This window comes from Trachypithecus francoisi, unplaced genomic scaffold, assembly GCF_009764315.1.
Source record: "Trachypithecus francoisi isolate TF-2019V2 unplaced genomic scaffold, Tfra_2.0 Lachesis_group8, whole genome shotgun sequence".
Taxonomy (NCBI): domain Eukaryota; kingdom Metazoa; phylum Chordata; class Mammalia; order Primates; family Cercopithecidae; genus Trachypithecus; species Trachypithecus francoisi.
Window position 1 is genome coordinate 64,922,906 of NW_022681473.1, and position 20,213 is coordinate 64,943,118.

The 20,213-nt window shown below is 40.9% G+C and overlaps 1 protein-coding gene across 10 annotated transcripts in view; it reads right to left on the reverse strand.

Moving 5' to 3' along the window:
* Positions 1-20,213, reverse strand: part of C2CD3 (C2 domain containing 3 centriole elongation regulator) — a 161,156-nt gene that overhangs the window by 43,079 nt on the left and 97,864 nt on the right. For all 10 annotated transcript variants that reach the window (XM_033203759.1, XM_033203760.1, XM_033203761.1 and 7 more), the window contains 4 exons: positions 14,279-14,881; positions 10,104-10,451; positions 3,228-3,366; positions 109-173 (listed from right to left, as the gene is read on the reverse strand). In XM_033203759.1, coding sequence (XP_033059650.1) covers positions 109-173; positions 3,228-3,366; positions 10,104-10,451; positions 14,279-14,881 — 1,155 coding nt within the window. The remainder of the gene's footprint in view (positions 1-108; positions 174-3,227; positions 3,367-10,103; positions 10,452-14,278; positions 14,882-20,213) is intronic.

The window sequence follows — 20,213 nt, forward strand, 5'->3', positions numbered from 1 at the left end:
TGCTTCACTTGGTTTAAAAAAAAAAAAAAAAAAAAGAATGGTAAATTGTCAACAGGATGTGAGCTTATTTTTACAAGCAAGCAGATATTCTTTTAACAGAGTTCATACCTCCTTTATGCCAAACTTTGAAGACCAGGGTTTGTTGTGGGTCCAGAAGCAGCTCTTTTGATAGCCTATTAAGAAAAACAACCACTGTAAACTGAGTGTATAGGAACTTTCGGTAGTATAAAACTTAGATTTGAAGAATATCTTATAATTTGCAAAGCACTTTCCCAACACTATTTCATCTTCTTAGCCATCTTCTAGGATATATTTTTATCTTCACAGTTAAAATGAGGGGATGGAAGCTCAGAGAGGTGAAGTAACTTGCCAAGACTTGAAAACAGGCTCCCCTAACACAACATTTCCTCCCCACCATTCCTAAAGTTTCCCTAAGACAGAGGAGGAAGTATGGAAAAGAAGTTCCTCAACATGCATTTAAGAGGTTTATTGGAATGGGTAAGAATTCTGCTTATGCCTTAGAATGAGAGAATGGTGAGAAGGGAAGAGGAGGAAAAGAACATTTACTGAGTGCCTACCTTGGGCCAGGCATGGCACCAAGTGTTTCATATACATTTAATCTGCACAAAAGCCTGTAACATGGACATTATTATTATTATTATTATTATTATTTTTTTTTTTTGAGGCGGAGTCTCGCTCTGTCGCCGGGACTGGAGTGTAGTGGCCGGATCTCAGCTCACTGCAAGCTCCGCCTCCTGGGTTTATGCCATTCTCCTGCCTCAGCCTCCCGAGTAGCTGGGACTACAGGCGCCTGCCACCTCGCCCGGCTAGTTTTTTTTTTTGTTTTTGTATTTTTAGTAGAGACGGGGTTTCACCATGTTAGCCAGGATGGTCTCGATCTCCTGACCTCGTGATCCGCCCGTCTCGGCCTCCCAAAGTGCTGGGATTACAGGCTTGAGCCACCGCGCCCGGCCAACATGGACATTATTATCCTTATTTTACAGATGATAAGATTGGGCTCAGAGAAGTAAAATGGTTTGCTTGAGGTCACTTAAGAGTAAGTAAGTAGTAGGCCTGGGATTTGAACCCTGGCTTGCCCGACCTCAACACTACACCATGCAGAGGCAAGGCAACAAAGTAAGAAAATGCCTAACTTTCATACCAGATAAAGAAGCTGAAGTGAAATCCACTGAACACCTCCAATACATTTATATATTATATAAAATACAGTTTTAAATGACAAAGCTTTGGAAAGTTCCAAACCAAGTGCTAGGGCTCCAGGTAAGCAAGAAGGAGATCTAAAGAAAACCAAGAGGCTTGATTTCATTCCCCAAACACCACTGGGGAAGTGAATAGAGCCTACTTCCAGACCAATGAGAGGCACGGTCTAAAGTGAAACAAGGACTGGTCAGAGATTCTAATTCTAGCTGGGAGTCAAAAGACTCACCTCTGAATTCTAGCTCTACTATTATCACCTGAGCGACTCTGGCCATGCACTTAGCTTCTTCCAGGCCTGGTTCTCTTACCTGTTAAATGGGATAATACTACTGACCTGCAAGTTGCTATGAAGATCAAAGGAAACAATTTTGTGATAAGGGAATTGTAAATAGTGCCATTATTCATTTTTCTTCCAATCCTGCCTCTGTTACCAACAGACTATGTAGCCTCCCTAGGCCAGTCTCCTCAACTGTAAAGTGAAGAGATGAAATCAGGAGATTGCTCATATCCCTTCATCAACTTTGTGAAGTTTTGTAATTATGTTAGGTTTTTAGGTTGTGAATGAACAAATCACCTCCACTTAGAAGCTCAGTCCTCTGGTTTCTTGCCTTTTGGGGAGGATTTGATATTTTATATGAAGTACTCTGATGGCCAGAATTTCTATGATTTCCAGTAGCTCACCATATACAGCACTGAGTTTTCACTGCAGTTCTAGCTCCTGACTCAGGCCAGCCTCTCAAATTACAAAACACTGAGCATGTGACCAACTGCTGAGACTCAATTAAAGTACACAAACACTGTGAAAAAACAGAAGACCAGACACCATGGGTACGGCTAGTGTTGGTGGACAAGAATTAAACTTTATAAAGGGTGATACAGTATAACTTCTAATAATGATTTTGTTACTATTATCATAACATTGCATCACATTTAATAAAGTTTAATTCTTGGTTTCCTATGCCAGCCCCCTCACATTTAATTAGCCCTCTTTGTCCTAATAAAATCTGAGTGGCACTGCACAGTCCCTGACAGGACTTTACCTCCTATTTTTGAGCCTCCCAAAGGAGACTTAACATTTGTTGTATACCTGCTTTGTACCATAAGGCCCTAAATGTCATCTAATTTGGACCTCACAATGACCTTATAAAAATGACCCCCACTTTACAGAGGAATCTGTGGCTCACAGATGTTACATAACTTGACCACACAGTCAGTAAATTACAGAGATGGAGTTGGAGGCCAAGTGTCTCTGGTTCAAATGCCCAGGGTCTTTCCACTATACCAGAAGTCTTTTCCAAGGATGAAAATCCACAGCCTTTTCCGAGATTAGTTCTCTTTGTTCAGAATATCTTTCCAACTCTTATTCACCTGGATAACTTATATATATTCTTCAATATTTAGCTGATGTGTCTTATTTATGAAGCCTTCCCTGAACTTCTAGGTTGTCCTAAATAGTCTTTGTTTCTGAGCTCTACCAGCATCCCCTTCTTATTTCTCTTTATTGTTTTTTTTTTTTTTTTTTGAGACAGCGTCTTACTATATTGCCCAGGCTGGTCTCGAACTCCTGGACTCAAGTGATCCTCCCATCTTAGCTCTACCATCCACATTGCCACCCCTCCCCTCCCCCAGTAGCTGGGATTATAGGCATGTGTTACCACACCCAGCTTGATGGTAATTTGTTATTGATATTTTTTCCCAGGTAAGACCATGAACTCCTCAATTGCATGGAGTATCTTAATCATCTTTAATTCCAAGTACCTAAAACAGAGAGGTCCTCTCACTGAATAATTTTTGAGCATACTGAGAAGAGTTAAAAACACTAAAACAAAACCTTTAAACCACTGCTTGCTGTGAATTCATAAACACTAGGATTAAATAATTGCCGGGATAACAAAAGCATTTTCCAGGTCTGCTCAAAAATCGCATTGGTTATATTCCTTGCTCTGACTTTGTGTCTTGCAACAAAAAGTAGATTCTGGAAGGCTGATGAACAAACAGATAACACAAACCTTGACTGCTGTTGAAAATTCCAGATGGGGGAATCTGTGTTTTCAACCACTTGGGTGTATACAGGAGATGATTTATCGGCTGTTGCAAAGGATACACAACAACTGGGTATCGATACTTTCCGCTCTGTCAAGGGGCTCCCTGAAATAGAATACAGTGGAGTGACTGTACTTTAGGGTATGCAAGAAGCCTCAGATTATACAGGCACAAGCAGGACTATTCCTGGCCCTCTTCTACCTATGGGGTCTTTGCTCAAGCTATCCCCCTGTGTCTGAAATGTTTTCAGGCTGGGTGTGGTGGCTCAAGCCTGTAATCCCAGCACATTGGGAGGCCAAGGTAGGAGGACAGCTTGAGCGCAGGAATTCAAGACCAGCCTGGGCAATACAGTGAGATCCCATGTATAAAAAAAAAAATTAACCAAGCATGGTGGCACATGCCTGTAGTCCCAGTTACTCAGGAGGTGAGAGGATCTCTTGAGTCTGGGAGGCAGAGGCTGCAGTGAGCTGAGATTGCACCACTGTACTCCAGTCTGGGGGACAGAGTGAGACCATGTCAATCAATCAATCAATCACTCAATCAATGGATGAAATGTTTCGGTGACCTTCTGCTACTACCCTGTCTTTTTAAGACTCAGTTCATAAATATTCCCCAAAAAGAAGTGACTTCTCTCATCTCCTGTACTTTGTGGGAAGATGGAAAATACTGTGTTGAGAGGCAAAAGATAAGATAGAACTACAAGGAGTCCTGAACCTAAGAGCCAGATGACCAAATATCAGCTCTGCCATAAACGTGTTATGTGATTTTGGGCAAGAAGTATCTAGGCCACAGCTTCTTCAACTGTAAAACTGGGCATGTTACACTTACACTTCCAAAGATATTGTAAGAATTAAGACAAATACTAAGAGTAAGTAACACTTATATATCACTTACTGTGTGCCAGGCACTGTTCTACGTACTTTATATATATAAACTCATTTAATCCTTACAACAACCCTATAAGATAGCTATTTCTGTCATATAGATTATTTCTATCATATAGATTTCTATCATTATTTCTATCATATCTATTTCTATCATTATTATTTCTATCATACAGATTTCTAAAAATTAGGGTACTGAAAAATTAAATTAGTTGGTCACATATTTATTAAATGGTAGAACTGAGAGTCCAATTCAAGCATTCTGGCTCCAGAGTCCATGCTCTAAACTGTCTCCTATATTGCCTCTACTATGGGGTTAACAAATGTAAAATACTTGGTGCTGGTGAGAATATCTAATGTTAATTTTTGCAAGATCAGGTTTCCAATGTGGGAGACTTGGTCAAGTTATTCTGTCTTAAGACAGTGTAAAATGCAGATGGCTGATGATACTAGATAGTCTAACTGAGCTGTCCAGGAAGATAAGCCACGAGCCACGTGTGGCTATGCATCTTTAAATTCATTAAAACTAAAGATAAAAAATTTACTTCCTTGGTTGCACTAGCCATATTTCAAGTGCTCGATAGCCACATGGGGCTAGTGGCTACCATACTGGACACTGAACCCACAGAACATTTCCATCATAGTAGAAAGCTCTTTTGGACAGCACTGAATAATAGACACTTTACAAAACATAGACTATATATTTCATGAGATCACTTTCAGCTCTAAAATGCTATGAATGTCAGCATTACAGATGAAGGAAAAGAGATGAGCACAGCAGAAAGGAATAGAAGTCCTAAACATAATCCACATGCTCCAGGGAACAGATTCTGTATGTGTATTCTAACTGGGTTGTCTTCTTTCTAACTGTCTAGCTCAAGAATTCTCCAAATCCATACTCCCACTTGTCCTGGTAGGTGAAGTTCATCTTTCAGGCTCCACCCTTTTCTCCATCTCGCTGCTCCTTTCAGTAAGTACTCCTCCAGGGGCCTCAGTCTGTCCCTCTGGACAGAAAGCATTCTGATGAACAAATTAACACTCAGGAACTGCTGATTTTATTCCTCTCCACATGCAGTTTAACATTTAACAAGTAGTCTTTAAAAGATAGGTTCTAGTACCATCTACTCTGACAAGCCTCTCTAGGTGGAATCACTGAACTTTATACCCTCAGAGCTTCCAACTTAAAATTTCTTTCAGGGGAAGAAAAGTAGCTATAGCTTTGCTTTGATATGTTTTTCTCAACCTAAAGAATTTCCATTAGACCAATTCTTTTCAAACTTTCCCACCAAAGTAACAATGATTCAAAGAATAAACATTAAACTCTGAAGTGCAGGAGTCCCTGTTGCCTTGAAACAACTACAATAAGCATAACATCTAGCAGGCTTGTCTTTTATTTTACAAATTCATGAAGGTTTTATATTATATTCCATAATACAACTATATTTGTATCTGAAATGTATAAATGAAAAACAGCATTTCTGTTCCCAAATCTTGGTTAAAAAATTCACATGCTTATTATTTAATCTTGTGACTTCTAGCACCCAGGGCACAAAACCAGACCAGATGACATTACTTTTTCAGTCATTTGTACTGGAAATAATTAATAAAGAAAGAAACTGGGTGATGGGAAGAGAAAAGAGAATGGAGATTTTGTAAGGAGGCTTGGGAAGGAGAACTGAAGAGAAATGCTAGCCTTGGAACGAAGATCTAGTGGCATCCACAAAGCAGGAGAGAACTGAGGCATGTGCAAGTTGCCAACACAGTAGGACCTGGAAAAAGGCTGAACCAAGAAGCAGAGGAGCCTTAGAACAGGGAGAGCATTAAAGATATAGAGAAGAACAATATGAGGAGTAAAACAACAAAACACTGGCTACAACTTGGCCAAACCAGTTTACAAGCTATTAAAAAAACCTTTTTTTAAGGCGAGTCAAGGAAAGCAGTAGGAGTTACAAGCATATTTTTGAAAGAACAGGGAAAGGTAAATAGTAGTGCCCAGTGAGCTATCTTCTTAAAAGTTTTAGTGAAACTGAACAGTATTTACGCGGATTGACTTGCTGAGCATCTACTCCCACCTACTTTTATTGCATTGTATTCCTCTATAGTAGAGATTGGAAGGGTTAAAAGCTACATTTCTTGGACTCTTTTGCAGCTAGGGTATGGATGCAAATTGGCCTCTGCCAATCAGATGCCCTCACAAAAGATCTGGAAGGCAGGAGGCAAAGGACATCTTCCTTTTCCTTCTGCTTTTGCTAGTAACAAGGATGATGACGTAGAGACACTGTGTTTTCTGATCTAGCGTTTGGTCCCTGGGTGGAGAGAGGCCCTGTGGCAATGGCCATGACAAGAGCTTCTGATTCTTAGATTTCAGTTTTGGCACTGCATTCTGAGCTTAAAAGATTTAGTGGTTCCCTCCTGAAAGTTTAGCCTAAAGCCCACTCCTCTAGACCTTCTAATGACTTAAAGTACCTTAATATTCTACATTAAACTCCTCTCTGCTTAAAATGGCTGGAGTGGGTTCTGTTTCCTCTGCCTGATATAGCTTTCATCTCTCATTCTTTCTCCCATTTTCCTTTTTGGTCTTAAGCTTCAACTGATTTCTTTCAATAAAATGTCATAAATCCTCACAACTAGGAAGAGATAACCTGGCTCTACCACAGCAACTCTCAAATATTCTATAATAATCTGTGTTTCTCTCACTAGACTGAGAGCTCTTTAAATGCACAGAGTAGTCCCAAGGCCCTTATTAAAGGGTTGCTGACTCCCCACTGCCCTATGTCTATAGATAGTTGCCCAGGGTTAGAGAGAAGAGTTGCCTTGTCTGCTTGCAGTACATACTCACAGAGGATAGCAACATCTTCTCAAGAAAGCTCTGAGAAAGATCAGCAGAGAGGACCAATCACTGTTCCTAGAGGCAGGACACCTAGGTTCCAATGTATGCTCTGCCGTTGGATACATATTAGATACACCACTTCATTCTGGCTCCCTGGGCCTCAGTTTTCTCATCAGAAGTAAGAGCTCTCAAACCACTTTCCACAGTAAAATTCTAATTCTAGATATGTATCAATCTTGCTCACATCTGTCTCTCATGGCAATACCCCCGTCCCTCTGGTTTTATTTGTTTATTTATTTATTTTTTTTTTGAGATGGAGTCTCACTCACTCTGTTGCCCAGGCTGGAGTGCAGTGGCATGATCTCGGCTCACTGCAACCTCTGCCTCCTGGGTTCAAGTGATTCTCCTGCCTCAGCCTCCTGAATAGCTGGAATTGCAGGTTGTGCTCAGCTAATTTTTTTTTTTTTGAGACCGAGTCTTGCTCTGTCGCCCAGGCTGGAGTGCAGTGGCCGGATCTCAGCTCACTGCAAGCTCCGCCTCCCGGGTTCACGCCATTCTCCTGCCTCAGCCTCCCGAGTAGCTGGGACTACAGGTGCCCGCCACCACGCCCGGCTAGTTTTTTGTATTTTTTAGTAGAGACGGGGTTTCACCGTGTTAGCCAGGATGGTCTCGATCTCCTGACCTCATGATCTGCCCATCTCGGCCTCCCAAAGTGCTGGGATTACAGGATTTTTATATTTTTAGTAGAGATAGGGTTTTGCCATGTTGGCCAGGCTGGTTTTGAACTCCTGACCTCACGTGATCTACCGGCCTCAGCCTCCCAAACTGCTGGGATTACAGGTGTAAGCCACTGCACCCGGCCATCCTCCAGTTTATTTTGAAAGCTACTATTTGCTAAAGGCCTTGAAATAAAACTATTTTGACTTAGGAAGAAGATAGTTCCTTATTTAGTCTTGAACAGACACATTCCTTTTAGCCAAATAGGTGGGTGAAAAAGAAATCAGCTTGGGAGAGCAGGTGTATCAGGTTTCTCTGGCTCTCCTCTTGTAGGTGGAAATTCATCTGGGCCTGTTTACATTCTGAAAAAGGTCAAGTTCTGAAATACTTTTGGAAGCAGCTCAAAAGAAGGCTGCTATACCCCCCCAACAGGGTTGGGATGCACATTGAGAACAGTTAAGAAGACTTGAGGTGAACCAGTTATGCCATTTAAGAATTCTTGATCTGCGGGAGACAGGCACAGACAGATTATTACAACCCAAGAAGATAAAGACTATGCTAAAAACACATGGGACCCAGAGGGGCCCTGAACTCTGCCTGGATGGGCTAAAGAATGCCTCTAAAAGTTGATAATATTGAATCTGATTTTGTTTTTTACTCAGTATAACTTATGCTACTTCAAATTATTTTACCTCTCTGTTCCTTACTTGTCTCATTTGTAAAACACGGCTAGAAACACCTGTTTTGTCTAACGTACGTGTACAAATCTTAAGAGTATTGAAGCTGATCTTAACAGAAGGTTCCTCAGAGCTTTTTCTAACAAAAGTATCCAAGAAGTTCTTTTATTTTCAGAACCAGGACTACAGTGGTGACCACAGACCATTTCAGAGCTGCTTCAGCTTTGCTGAAGGCAAAGCTCCGAATTCGGGGCTGTTTGTTAATCCTCTGCATAAAGGTTTGCATGAAGGAACCACTCATTTCCTTCCTTAAGAAAGAGCTTCCAAGGCATAAAAGGGACAGACACTCTGAGAACACTGTTAAGGCAAGAGGAAAGTCAGAAGTACAGACTGTAGAATCGTGGTCTCCTACGAGAACATTTCTGTCGCCTATTCTCCATTCTTGCTGCCACCTTGCTTCTTTAGGCTTCAGAACTTGAACTAATGTGACGGCTCTCTCAGTGACTGCTGCTTTCAGTATTATCCAGTATCTTTTTCATATTGCCACCAAGATTTCATGTCTGGTCAACAAATATGACCTTGTCTCTCCACAGATTAAGGCTTTGTTGGTTTCATCTCACCTGCAGTGTCAGTCATATAGCATACAAAATGCTGCCCATGTAGCCTAATTAGTCTTTCCAGCCTCATTTCTCACTACTTTTTACTCACATTTAATGACCTTTTTTTTGGCCAATGTCCCATTCTCTTATAGTACCAAGCTTTTGACCATGCTATTTCTTCTCATTAGAATGCCTTTTTCCTCTTTCATTCAGCAAACTTGCTCCTCCTCCTTCAAGAGTAGACTAAAGTGACACCAATACTTTGAGGCCTAACCACTCCATTAGCAAAAAAACTCCCTCTGTGTTCTCAAAGTTTTCCCATACCACCACATCCACCCTCCCACAGCTTTCCTCTTTCATATTGTTTATTCCTCTGTACTAAAAGTGTTAATATAGCTCTCCATTAGGCTGTCTGTTCCTTGGGGACAGGGACTGTGTGTTGTTTGTTTATCCCAGCACTGTGATCTTCATGATGCAGCAAAGCAAACATAATGTTCTCCTGTTTTATGAATATGAGACATAACACCTCTCACATTTCTGGCAAGAGTTGCAGACCTGTAAATCACTTGTTATTTAGCCTCTAGGTAAAATGACCTGAAGTTACATAGTTAATATGCTCTGCAGAGCCAGATGGGCAGGTCTGTACTCAAAGAGACGATGGGCAGGTCTCTATACTATAGGTCTATACTCTATACTCAGCACAGTGCCTGACTGACACATAAATGTTGTGGGAGGAAGGACTACATGGGCTTATCACTGCAGGGTGGAAGGTCAGGATACAACAGTGACGTCTGAAAGTCAGATGTCTACCATATGCTTGCCTTGACCTGGCTAAACAGAAAGAACTCTGTGAGAAATTTAAGAGAGAACAAGTTAGGGGTCTGATGATCTGACGGTGGATAAAGAAAAGAGAAGTATCTATCTAGGTTGATACTCAGGTGGCTGGACTGGGGAATTTACGATATGCAACAAGTTCAGAAAAGCTTTCATGTTGCTTAAACATTTAGGATTGAGAAAAAAATATTTATCAGTTAAGATAATTAAGAGATCCTACCATGATTTGAAAGACTTGTGAAGAAAGGAGCACACCCTGAAGAGTTAGACATATGCTCCTGGATAGGTGAGGAGAGCATACCTTTCAAGCTCAAGTGCATTGCTCTTTCTACTAGGATGCTGACTGCAAATGTTCCATCCAACTCAGCAGGGCCCTCCTGGGTCAGGCAGACTTCAGCTGTGGTGCTGCTGCAGGGGACCTGAGTGGAGGCAGGAGACTTCTGGTGGCACGAGACTTCTTCCAGTGGAGAGAGTTGGACCTCATCATTTCTTCTGGGGAGTTGCTCAGACTCACTGTGGCTGCTGCAGTCCATGGAGTCCAGCTCATGAGTGGGCTCAAGATGTGAGGAAAGAGAAGAAAGAACCACATGAACTCGCAAGGCAGCTCCTGAGAGGTTGGAAGCATTTCGTCCAAACAGAGGATACACTCCTAAAAGAGGGTGGAGAAGAATAAGGCTAGTCAAGCAGGAACTAAGAACCAAGCTTGGAGGAAATACTCACTGAGGGTGCTGTGGTCCTTTCTCCTTTGAAAGGTCTACAAACCCCAATACATCAATTTGCAAAAGAAACTATGAAGCTGGTAGAAAACATGAAAACTTTTACCCTGCCCTAACTATCTTCAATAATGAAACGTAGGCTGAGTGTGGTGGCTCACACCTGTAATCCTGGCACTTTCGGAGACTGAAGTGGGCAAACTGCTTGAGTCCAGGAGTTCAAGAGTCTGGGCAACATGGTAAAACCCTATCTCTACAAAAAACACAAAAATTACCTGAGCATGGTGGTGTGTGTCTGCAGTCCCAGCTACTTAGGAGGCTGAGGTGGGAGGATCACTTGAGCCCAAGAGGTTGAGGATGCAGTGAGCCATGATTGTGCCACTGCACTCTAGACTGGGTGACAGAGCAAGACTCTGTCTCAAAAAACAAAACAAAATAAAACATACAAACAAACAAACAAAAAAACCAAGTAATAAAAGTAGTAAGATCTCTGATTTAAAGCCAAAGCCAAATGACTACCAGGCAGCGCTGTTGTGGAAGGGATTCATGAGCTGAGAGGCAATAAGACTTAAAGAAGTCTGAGATTTGATGAAATCAAGAGTGGCCTATTTTCTCTTCCTTGTGTCTCATGGGCTCCTGTTTTTAGACCTTCTCCCTATCGGGAAGCTGTCTTGACACTCAATTTAGCTATGTTTCACTAGGGTTCTGGCAATATTTTCGGGGGTGGAGGGGAAGTAGGAGGTAAGCAGGAGACCAGAAAGAAGTATAAGGGAGTTAATATTTGTTGGGTATTTTTCATATGCCAGAATCTCAGAGGAGTTAAATAAACTGCCAACATCACTCTTCCAGTAAGTGGCACATTTAAGCCCAGAGATTTGAATTTTACTAACTTGCTGAATATTAAAATGAGATTTATAAAACAGAAGGTACTAATAGTTCCTTCTGAATCTCAAAGTTTGCTTCATTAGACTAATTTCAATTCAGGAAAATGGAGTTAACTGATTCATAGATGGCAATAATATGAAACCTTTCCTGTTTTAGATAACCAGTTTTCTTCTCAAAGCAATGTGTAAATTATTATGATTATCAAAGGAAAATAAGGGCAGGTCATTACAGGTGAGAAGACACCAAAAAGCAACACAGTTAAATCCTTATCCTCAGGAAAATCAACAAAACATGGAAGTAAGGTTGGATGGATGGCTTGACTCATTCAACAAACACATCAAATGACATGCCTTGTATAAGACCCGTGCACAAGAGAATAAAAAGCTCAGACAAGAGGGATATGGAGAAGTATGAGGGAAATGGATGATCTGAAAAGCTAAATATTACCTTTGGTAGCACTCAATAAAAAGACATATTTGTGTCTGAGTTCCCATACTTAGATCTATATTCAGTGTCCTAAACCTACTTTCTTCAGCAGAATGAAGCTAAAAGCCTGTCTTTATAAACTTTAGTTCAAGTGAACTTGGTTCACTTCAAGGACATTTTCTGTAGTCCCTTTGAAGGGATTCTAGGCCTGCCCAGATAAAACAGAGCACATGGCATTTGATGTGCTCAACAGAGCCAGATTTACACCTGTTAGGTCCAGAAAGAACCAGAGAATTTGGGATGATCACCTAGATACACTCAGTTCTCCTCTAGCCTGGGCCACCCACTCAACAATAGGGTCTGAACACAGGGCTAATAGGGCTAACAAAGGGTCATGACTCAGTTTCTTCGACTGTAGAGTCGGGAAATAACAACTAACTGGACAGCAATATTAAGCTGAATAAAGATCATATTTGTAAAGAATCTACTCTGGCTACCTCTAATTCATCTTAACTACAGTCACTAGCTTTATTTTTCTAAATGCAAAGCGATACACTCCTCTTGTATTCAGAAACCACTGTACTAATGTTCCATAACTCTCAGGAAAAAGTCCAAACTTCAGCTGAGAAGAGAAGGCTTTCAACATAGTACTCCTGCCTACCTCCCTAGCTTCATCTCTAATCACTTCCAAATCTATGTATCCTAAGATGCAGCTGTCCGAAATTACTATAGTCCCCAAAATCTATCAAACTGTTTCATTCTCCTGTACTTTCACCCATGCTGTTCCCTTTTTTAGAACACCTTTCTTTCCCCCTTTCCTTGACTTATACCTACATCCTTTGAAACTCAGGTCAAGTATCACTTTCACTGAGATGCTATCCTTAGAGATGTTGCATCCCTGCATTCCCATAGCACCAAGAATACCTTTTTCATAGTTCTCATGCCTCACTGTAATTATTTACTTACTATTGTATTCTCCTATTAGACTGTAAACTCTTTAAGTTCAGGAACTAGTTCTTACTCATCTTTGAATTCCCAGGTCCAAGTATATGTATCAAGTACCAAGCAAATGTTAGAAAGAAAAGCACCCAGCACAAAAATGCCACTTGCAAAATGTTACCCTTTTCTCTTCTGCTCTGTCAACTAGTTTATTACCATATAGATTTTCTTTTTTTGGAGACGGAGTCTTGCTCTGTCGCCCAGGCTGGAGTGCAGTGGCCGGATCTCAGCTCACTGCAAGCTCCGCCTCCTGGGTTCATGCCATTCTCCTGCCTCAGCCTCCCAAGTAGCTGGGACTACAGGCGCCCACCACCTCGCCCGGCTAGTTTTTTGTATTTTTTAGTAGAGATGGGGTTTCACCGTGTTAGCCAGGATGGTCTCGATCTCCTGACCTCGTGATCCACCTGTCTCGGCCTCCCAAAGTGCTGGGATTACAGGTTTGAGCCACCGCGCCCGGCCTAGATTTTCTTTATGGTTCCAAGATGTGGTGACCAGAGAGGAAGAATATCCTGGTCCCCTCAGTAGGTATGCTTTTCAATATAATTAATAAACTAGCATTCTAGATGATCAGATAGGCTCTTATATATGTGGTTACAAGTAGTTCCCTAAATTCATTCATTATTTCATAAGTGTTAACAATGTTCTAAGCACTATGTTAAACGCAAAAATCTGATGAGTTTGGATGCACCCTAATGCTACGAAGTTCATAGCCAATTCTTCGACCTATGTTGACCCCACCACAGTACTAGAATTAGATAACACCCTTTCTTAAGCAGGCAGTGGAACTTTAAAAACAATCTCTTTAGGGATGAGTTCATGTCCTTTGCAGGGACAGGGATGAAGCTGGAAACCATCATTCTCAGCAAACAATAACAGAAAACCAAACACTGCATGTTCTCACTTATAAGTGGGAGGTGAACAATGAGAACACATGGACACACGGAGGGGAACATCACACACCAGGGCCTGTTGGGAGTGGCGGGCTAAGGGAGGGATAGCATTAGGAGAAATACCTAATGTAGGTGATGGGTTGATTGGTGCAGCAAACCACCATGGCATGTGTATACCTATGTAACAAAACTGCACGTTCTGCACATGTACCCCAGAACATATATATATATTTTATATATGTGTATATATATAGTATATACACACACACATATATACACACACACACATATATATAATCTCCTTAGTTACAAGAAGCACTACTAAATTATTATTAATCTTTCCACGTGCAATAATGGAAGGAAAACTTACTAGTCTGTGACCCTGGGCAGGTAACTCAATCTCTCTCAGCCTTCTTTTTAATGAATATAAAATGGGTATAATAGCTATCTCACAGGATTGCCAGGAGGGTCAAGTAAAGTAATCTCTGACAGAGTGTCACGCATAGTGTTGGACACACAGCAGGTGCTCAAACTACAAGAGTTGAATTGGGCTCCTCACTTACCACTGACAGTTAGTGTCCTCGCTGACCTCTCCCCAAGTCTGGCCAGGTCCACATAGGCTGAGCCAATCCAGCTGTCTGTCTGATGGGGTCTCTCCACACTATCATTGCCATAAGCTTGCCACACTTGGATCTCTAGCCTCTCCTCCCTGAAGTACCAAAGCAGTGATGGGCCCCTGGTGACTTCTGCTCTTTTGGACGCCTTGAAAGTGACGATAATCTGCTTTTTGTTTACAGATTCCTTGGGTTTCTTGAGAGGGGTCCAAAAGGCTTCATGATCATAGAACTTGTAGCGAAGGTAGCAATATGTATTCTTATGAATACGGTTGTGGCCAGCAAGCAGCACGCAATGGATGGGCAGCCACAGCCTTGGGGTGGAGATGGTGACAGTGGCTGGCTCCCCTTCATCCATTCTGACAAAATCTTTCAGGCTGTTCTCAAAGCTCCAGCCCAATAGCTCAGCAGCTTCCAAGACCCGCTGTCTATCTCCACGATGCGTGAAGGAAACTGAAAGCTCCAGACCACCCACGATCTTCTGCATGAGCTCCAAGCCATGAGGTAGGCCCCCATCTTCTGGTAAAATGATAGGATACCATCCTGTGATCCCTTATGGGAGAAAAGAAAGATTCTCAATTACAGTCTTAAAAGTGAACAAAAAACAAGTTAGTCACTCTCCACCCCATAGTATCCCATCACCCTGGCTCAAGACAGAACAGAAAACATACCCCAGTGAGTCAGAGTTTGTGTTCATCTGACCACTGAGAGGTAATGAGATTAGATGGGAAGAACAAAGGCTAGGAGTTGGAAGATATGAGTTCTCTTTGGCTATGGCTAGATCTAGTGGTTTATTATGAACAAGCCATTAATTTCTCTCAGATTTGGTTTCCTTAGCTCACAAATGGGAAAACTGATGCTAGTGCTGTCTCCCAAAGTCGTTATGATTATTCAATGAGATAATGGTTTAGAAAGAGCTTTGAGAGAGAAGTGCTTTAAAAGTGTGAAATGTTTATAGTACTATGAGTACAACAGAAAAGGCAGGGGTCAAAAGAGATCTGGGGTCTAGATCCAAGTCTTCTACTAAGGGAATCGGCATTTAGAGAACACATACCAAGGACCAGGTGCTAGATTTCAAAATCTTTCTCTATCGCCCAGGCTGGAGAGCAGTATTACCTGTAACTTTGAACTCCTGGGCTCAAGTCATTCTCCTGCTTCAGCCTCCCGAGAACATAGGACTATATGTGTGTGCTACCATGCCTGGCCATTTTCCAAAAAAAGGTTTGTGCTTGTTTTTTTTTTTTTTTTTTGTAGAGATAGGGTTGTGTTGTGATACCCAGGCTGGTCTTGAACTCACGGCCTCAAGTGATACTTGCACCTTGGTTTCCCAAGGTTTTGGGATTACAGGAGTGAGCCACTGCACCTGGCCAAAAACTACTCTTTATTAAACATCTAGTATGTGTCAGAAATTCTGCTAGCCCTTTACAGATATTATTTCATTTAATTTCTCTGATAACCCTGAGAAGTTCTAACGACTAAATGGGATAATAATCCTTATTTTACAGGTGAGAAAGTGGAAGCTCAGAGACCTGTCCAACTTATTACTGCTACCAAGTAAGAGAGCTAGAATTTGACTCCAGGTCTAGCTGGCTCTAAAGTCTACATTGCACCTAGTATAGGTTCACACTATCTTATCTGAAACCTTTAAGGCCAGATTTATTTCTGAATTTAGAATTTTTCAGGTTTTAGAAAGGTAATAGAGTACATAAACTGAATATTATATAATATTATATATCAGGGCCCACAGAGAGTAAATACTTTAGGCTTTTTGGGCCATATGGTCTCTGCTGCAGTCACTTAGCTGGGCTACTGTGGTAATAAAGTGGCCACAGACAATTTGTAAATTAACGGGCACAGTGTGTTTTAATAAAAGTTTACATAAATAGGCAGTTGCCTAAGTCTCGTATCAGCTGAGGTCAGATTTGGCTCCTCAGTGAGTTAAAAAACTTCTATTTTCAGGGTCTTTTGGATTTTGGCATTATATAAAACAGATTGCGGAATGATAATATTCACAGCAATTTTCTGAGAAATGTTTTACTAAGTGTATTTTACAAATGAGAAGATTTAGGCTTATTGAGATTAATTTGCTGAAGATTACTTAAGGTTTTATGACTTTTGCACAGGTATTTAACTTTTCTGGGCCTTCTTAGTTTTTCTCTGTGAAATGAGGAGGCTGAAAATTTTGATCTCTAAGGCTCTTTTTCAGCTTGATAGCCTAAGAGCCTAGGGCTTTGGTTCTATGATTATGTTTCCCCACAGCTTAACGGTTCTTAACATTTTTTTGGTCACAGACCCTTTTGGCTCAAATGAAAACTATTATGCCCCCCAAAATAAACAAATACATGTAGACACAAAATTTCATGCCATTTCAGTGTTTAAGAACTGCATAGATTATTAGATGGTTACTTTAGCTCTGCGATTCTATAATTGAGGGTATAGGTAGGGAAAAACAAAATAGAGTGCTCACTTTAGAATACGCTGAATACAAAGACAAATGATATATCCTTAATTATCTAAAAGGTATATATCCAAGGGGTTAATTTTAATTCACAGAGATGTGATTTCCCAGATGGTGCTTGTTCTCTCCCAAACTGTAGCTAAGTTATAGAAGGAAGGAAATTGAGGTGTCCTATGTGCCCAGCCCTGTGCCAAGATTTTTCACATGTAAGATTTCATTAAATGCTTTAATAATCTTGTGAAATAGATATTACTATTTCCATATCTACAGATGACGAAATTATGTATCTGAGAGATGAAGTAACTTTGTTCAGATCACAAACAGTAAGTGACAGAAGGGAGTTTTGAATCCCATATCAACTTGTGCAGACTTCTGTCTGGCAGGCACATACACAGTACCTGTTTATTAGGGTAGTGCTCAAATATTAACTCACGAAAAAATTGGGAGATGTGTGACAGAATTCTGCAAACTAGATTACACAATCCTAGGCAGAAAGATGGACAACAGAAGGAAAACCTACACTTATTGCACACCTACTATGTGTCAGGTACTTTATATAACCAATTTAATGAGTTCCTACCTTGTAGACTTATCAGGATTAACTGTATCCATCCCACAAGATAAGAAAACGGAGGCTCAGAGAGGTCAAATCACTTGGTCAAGGTCACCCAGTTACTAGAAAGTAGGATGGGATCAGTATTTCCAGACTGCCTTGGTGGTTGTGTCTACTTTGGGGGGCATTTATCCCATATCCTTATTCCTTCTTCAGTGAGAGAAAAAATAGGGAAAAATAATGAGTGAATCTGGATTTCATCTCAGGTCCTGCCACTCACTAGGTATGTGGTTTTGGCAAACCACTTAATCTCTCTAAGTTTTCTCATCTGACAAATGAAAATAATAAGATCCTATATCCTTACTTGTCAGGGTTACTGTGAAGTTCAAACAAGATCTGAGAAAATATTTTACAAAGTGCTACATAATATAATGGATATTGCCATATTCTTCATCATCATCATCATCATCTTTCTTAGGGAAGGATGACAGCATAATGTCTTGAGCTTCTTCGTTTTATTAGAAGATCTTCAGAATGATTAGGAGAAGACTTAAAATGTTTCAAGAAAGGGAGTTCACTCAGGATTTGGCTCTCTGTTTGTCTGTAATTGGTATATAAGCATGCTTGCGATTTTTGCACATTGATTTTGTATCCTGAGACTTTGCTGAAGTTGCTTATCAGCTTAAGCAGATTTTGGGCTGAGACAATGGGGTTTTCTAAATATACAATCATTTCATCTGCAAACAGGGACAATTTGACTTCTTCTTTTCCTAATTGAATATCCTTTATTTCTTTCTCTTGCCTGATTGCCCTGGCCAGAACTTCCAACACAATGTTGAATAGGAGTGGTGAGAGAGGGTATCCCTGTCTTGTGCCAGTTTTCAAAGGGAATGCTTCCAGTTCTTACCCATTCAGTATGATATTGGCTGTGGGTTTATCATAAATAGCTCCTATATTTTGAGATATGTTCCATCAATAGTTTATTGAGAGTTTTTAGCATGAAGGGCTGTTGAATTTTGTCGAAGGCCTTTTCTGCATCTATTGAGATAATCATATGGTTTTCGTCGTTGGTTCTGCTTATGTGATGGATTATGTTTATTGATTTGCATATGTTGAACCAGTCTTGCATCCCAGGGATGAAGCCAACTTGATTGTGGTGGAAAAGCTTTTTGACGTGCTGCTGGATTCGCCACCTGCCCACCCCCACAAGGGAATAAAATACCTAGGAATCCAACTTACAAGGGATATGAAGGACTTCTTCAAGGAGAACTACAAACCACTGCTCAATGAAATAAAAGAGGAAACTAAACAAATGCAAGAACATTCCATGCTCATGGATAGGAAGAATCAATATCGTGAAAATGGCCATACTGCCCAAGGTAATTTATAGATTCAATGCCATCCCCATAAGCTACCAATGACTTTCTTCACAGAATTGGAAAAAACGACTTTAATGTTCATATGGAACCAAAAAAGAGCCCACATTGCCAAGACAATCCTAAGCAAAAAGAACAAAGCTGGAGGTATCATGCTACCTGACTTCAAACTATACTACAAGGCTACAGTAACCAAAACAGCATGGTACTGGTACCAAAACAGATTATAGACCAATGGAACAGAACAGAGGCCTCAGAAATAACATCACACATCTACAACCATCTGATCTTTGACAAACCTGACAAAAACAAGAAATGGGGAAAGGATTTCCTATTTAATAAATGGTGCTGGGAAAACTGGTTAGCCATATGTAGAAAGCTGAAAGTGGATCCCTTCCTTATACCTCATACAAAAATTAATTCAAGATGGATTAAAGACTTAAATGTTAGACCTAAAACCATAAAAACCCTAGAAGTAAATATAGGCAATACCATTCAGGACATAGGCATGGGCAAGGACTCCACGACTAAAACACCAAAATCAATGGCAACAAAAGCCAAAATAGACAAATGGGATCTAATTAAACTAAAGAGCTTCTGCACAGCGAAAGAAACTACCATTAGAGTAAAAAGGCAACTCACAGAATGGAAGAAAATTTTTGCAATCTACTCATATGACAAAGGACTAATATCCAGAATCTACAAATAACTTAAACAAATTTACAAGAAAAAAACAACCCCATCAAAAAGTGGGAGAAGGATATGAACAGACACTTCTCAAAAGAAGACATTTATATAGCCAACAGACACATGAAAAAATGCTCATCATCACTGTTTACTGTTTATCAGAGAAACGCAAATCAAAACCACAACGAGATACCATCAGTTAGAATGGCGATCATTAAAAAGTCAGGAGATAACAGACACTGGAGAGGATGTGGAGAAATAGGAATGCTTTTACACTGTTGGTGGGAACATAAACTAGTTCAACCACTGTGGAAGACAGTGTGGTGATTCCTCAAGGATCTAGAACTAGAAATACCATTTGACCCAGAGATCCCATTACTGGCTATATACCCAAAGGATTATAAATCATGCACTATAAAGACACATGCATATGTATGTTTATTGCGGCACTATTCACAATAGCAAAGACTTGGAACCAACCCAAATGTCCATCAGTGATAGACTGGATTAAGAAAATGTGGCATGGCCGGGCGCAGTGGCTCAAGCCTGTAATGCCAGCACTTTGGGAGGCCGAGACGGGCGGATCACGAGGTCAGGAGATCGAGACCATCCTGGCTAACATGGTGAAACCCCGTCTCTACTAAAAAATACAAAAAACTAGCCGGGCGAGGTGGCGGGCGCCTGTACTCCCAGCTACTCGGGAGGCTGAGGCAGGAGAATGGCGTAAACCCCAGAGGCGGAGCTTGCAGTGAGCCGAGATCGCGCCACTGCACTCCAGCCTGGGTGACAGACAGAGCAAGACTCCGTCTC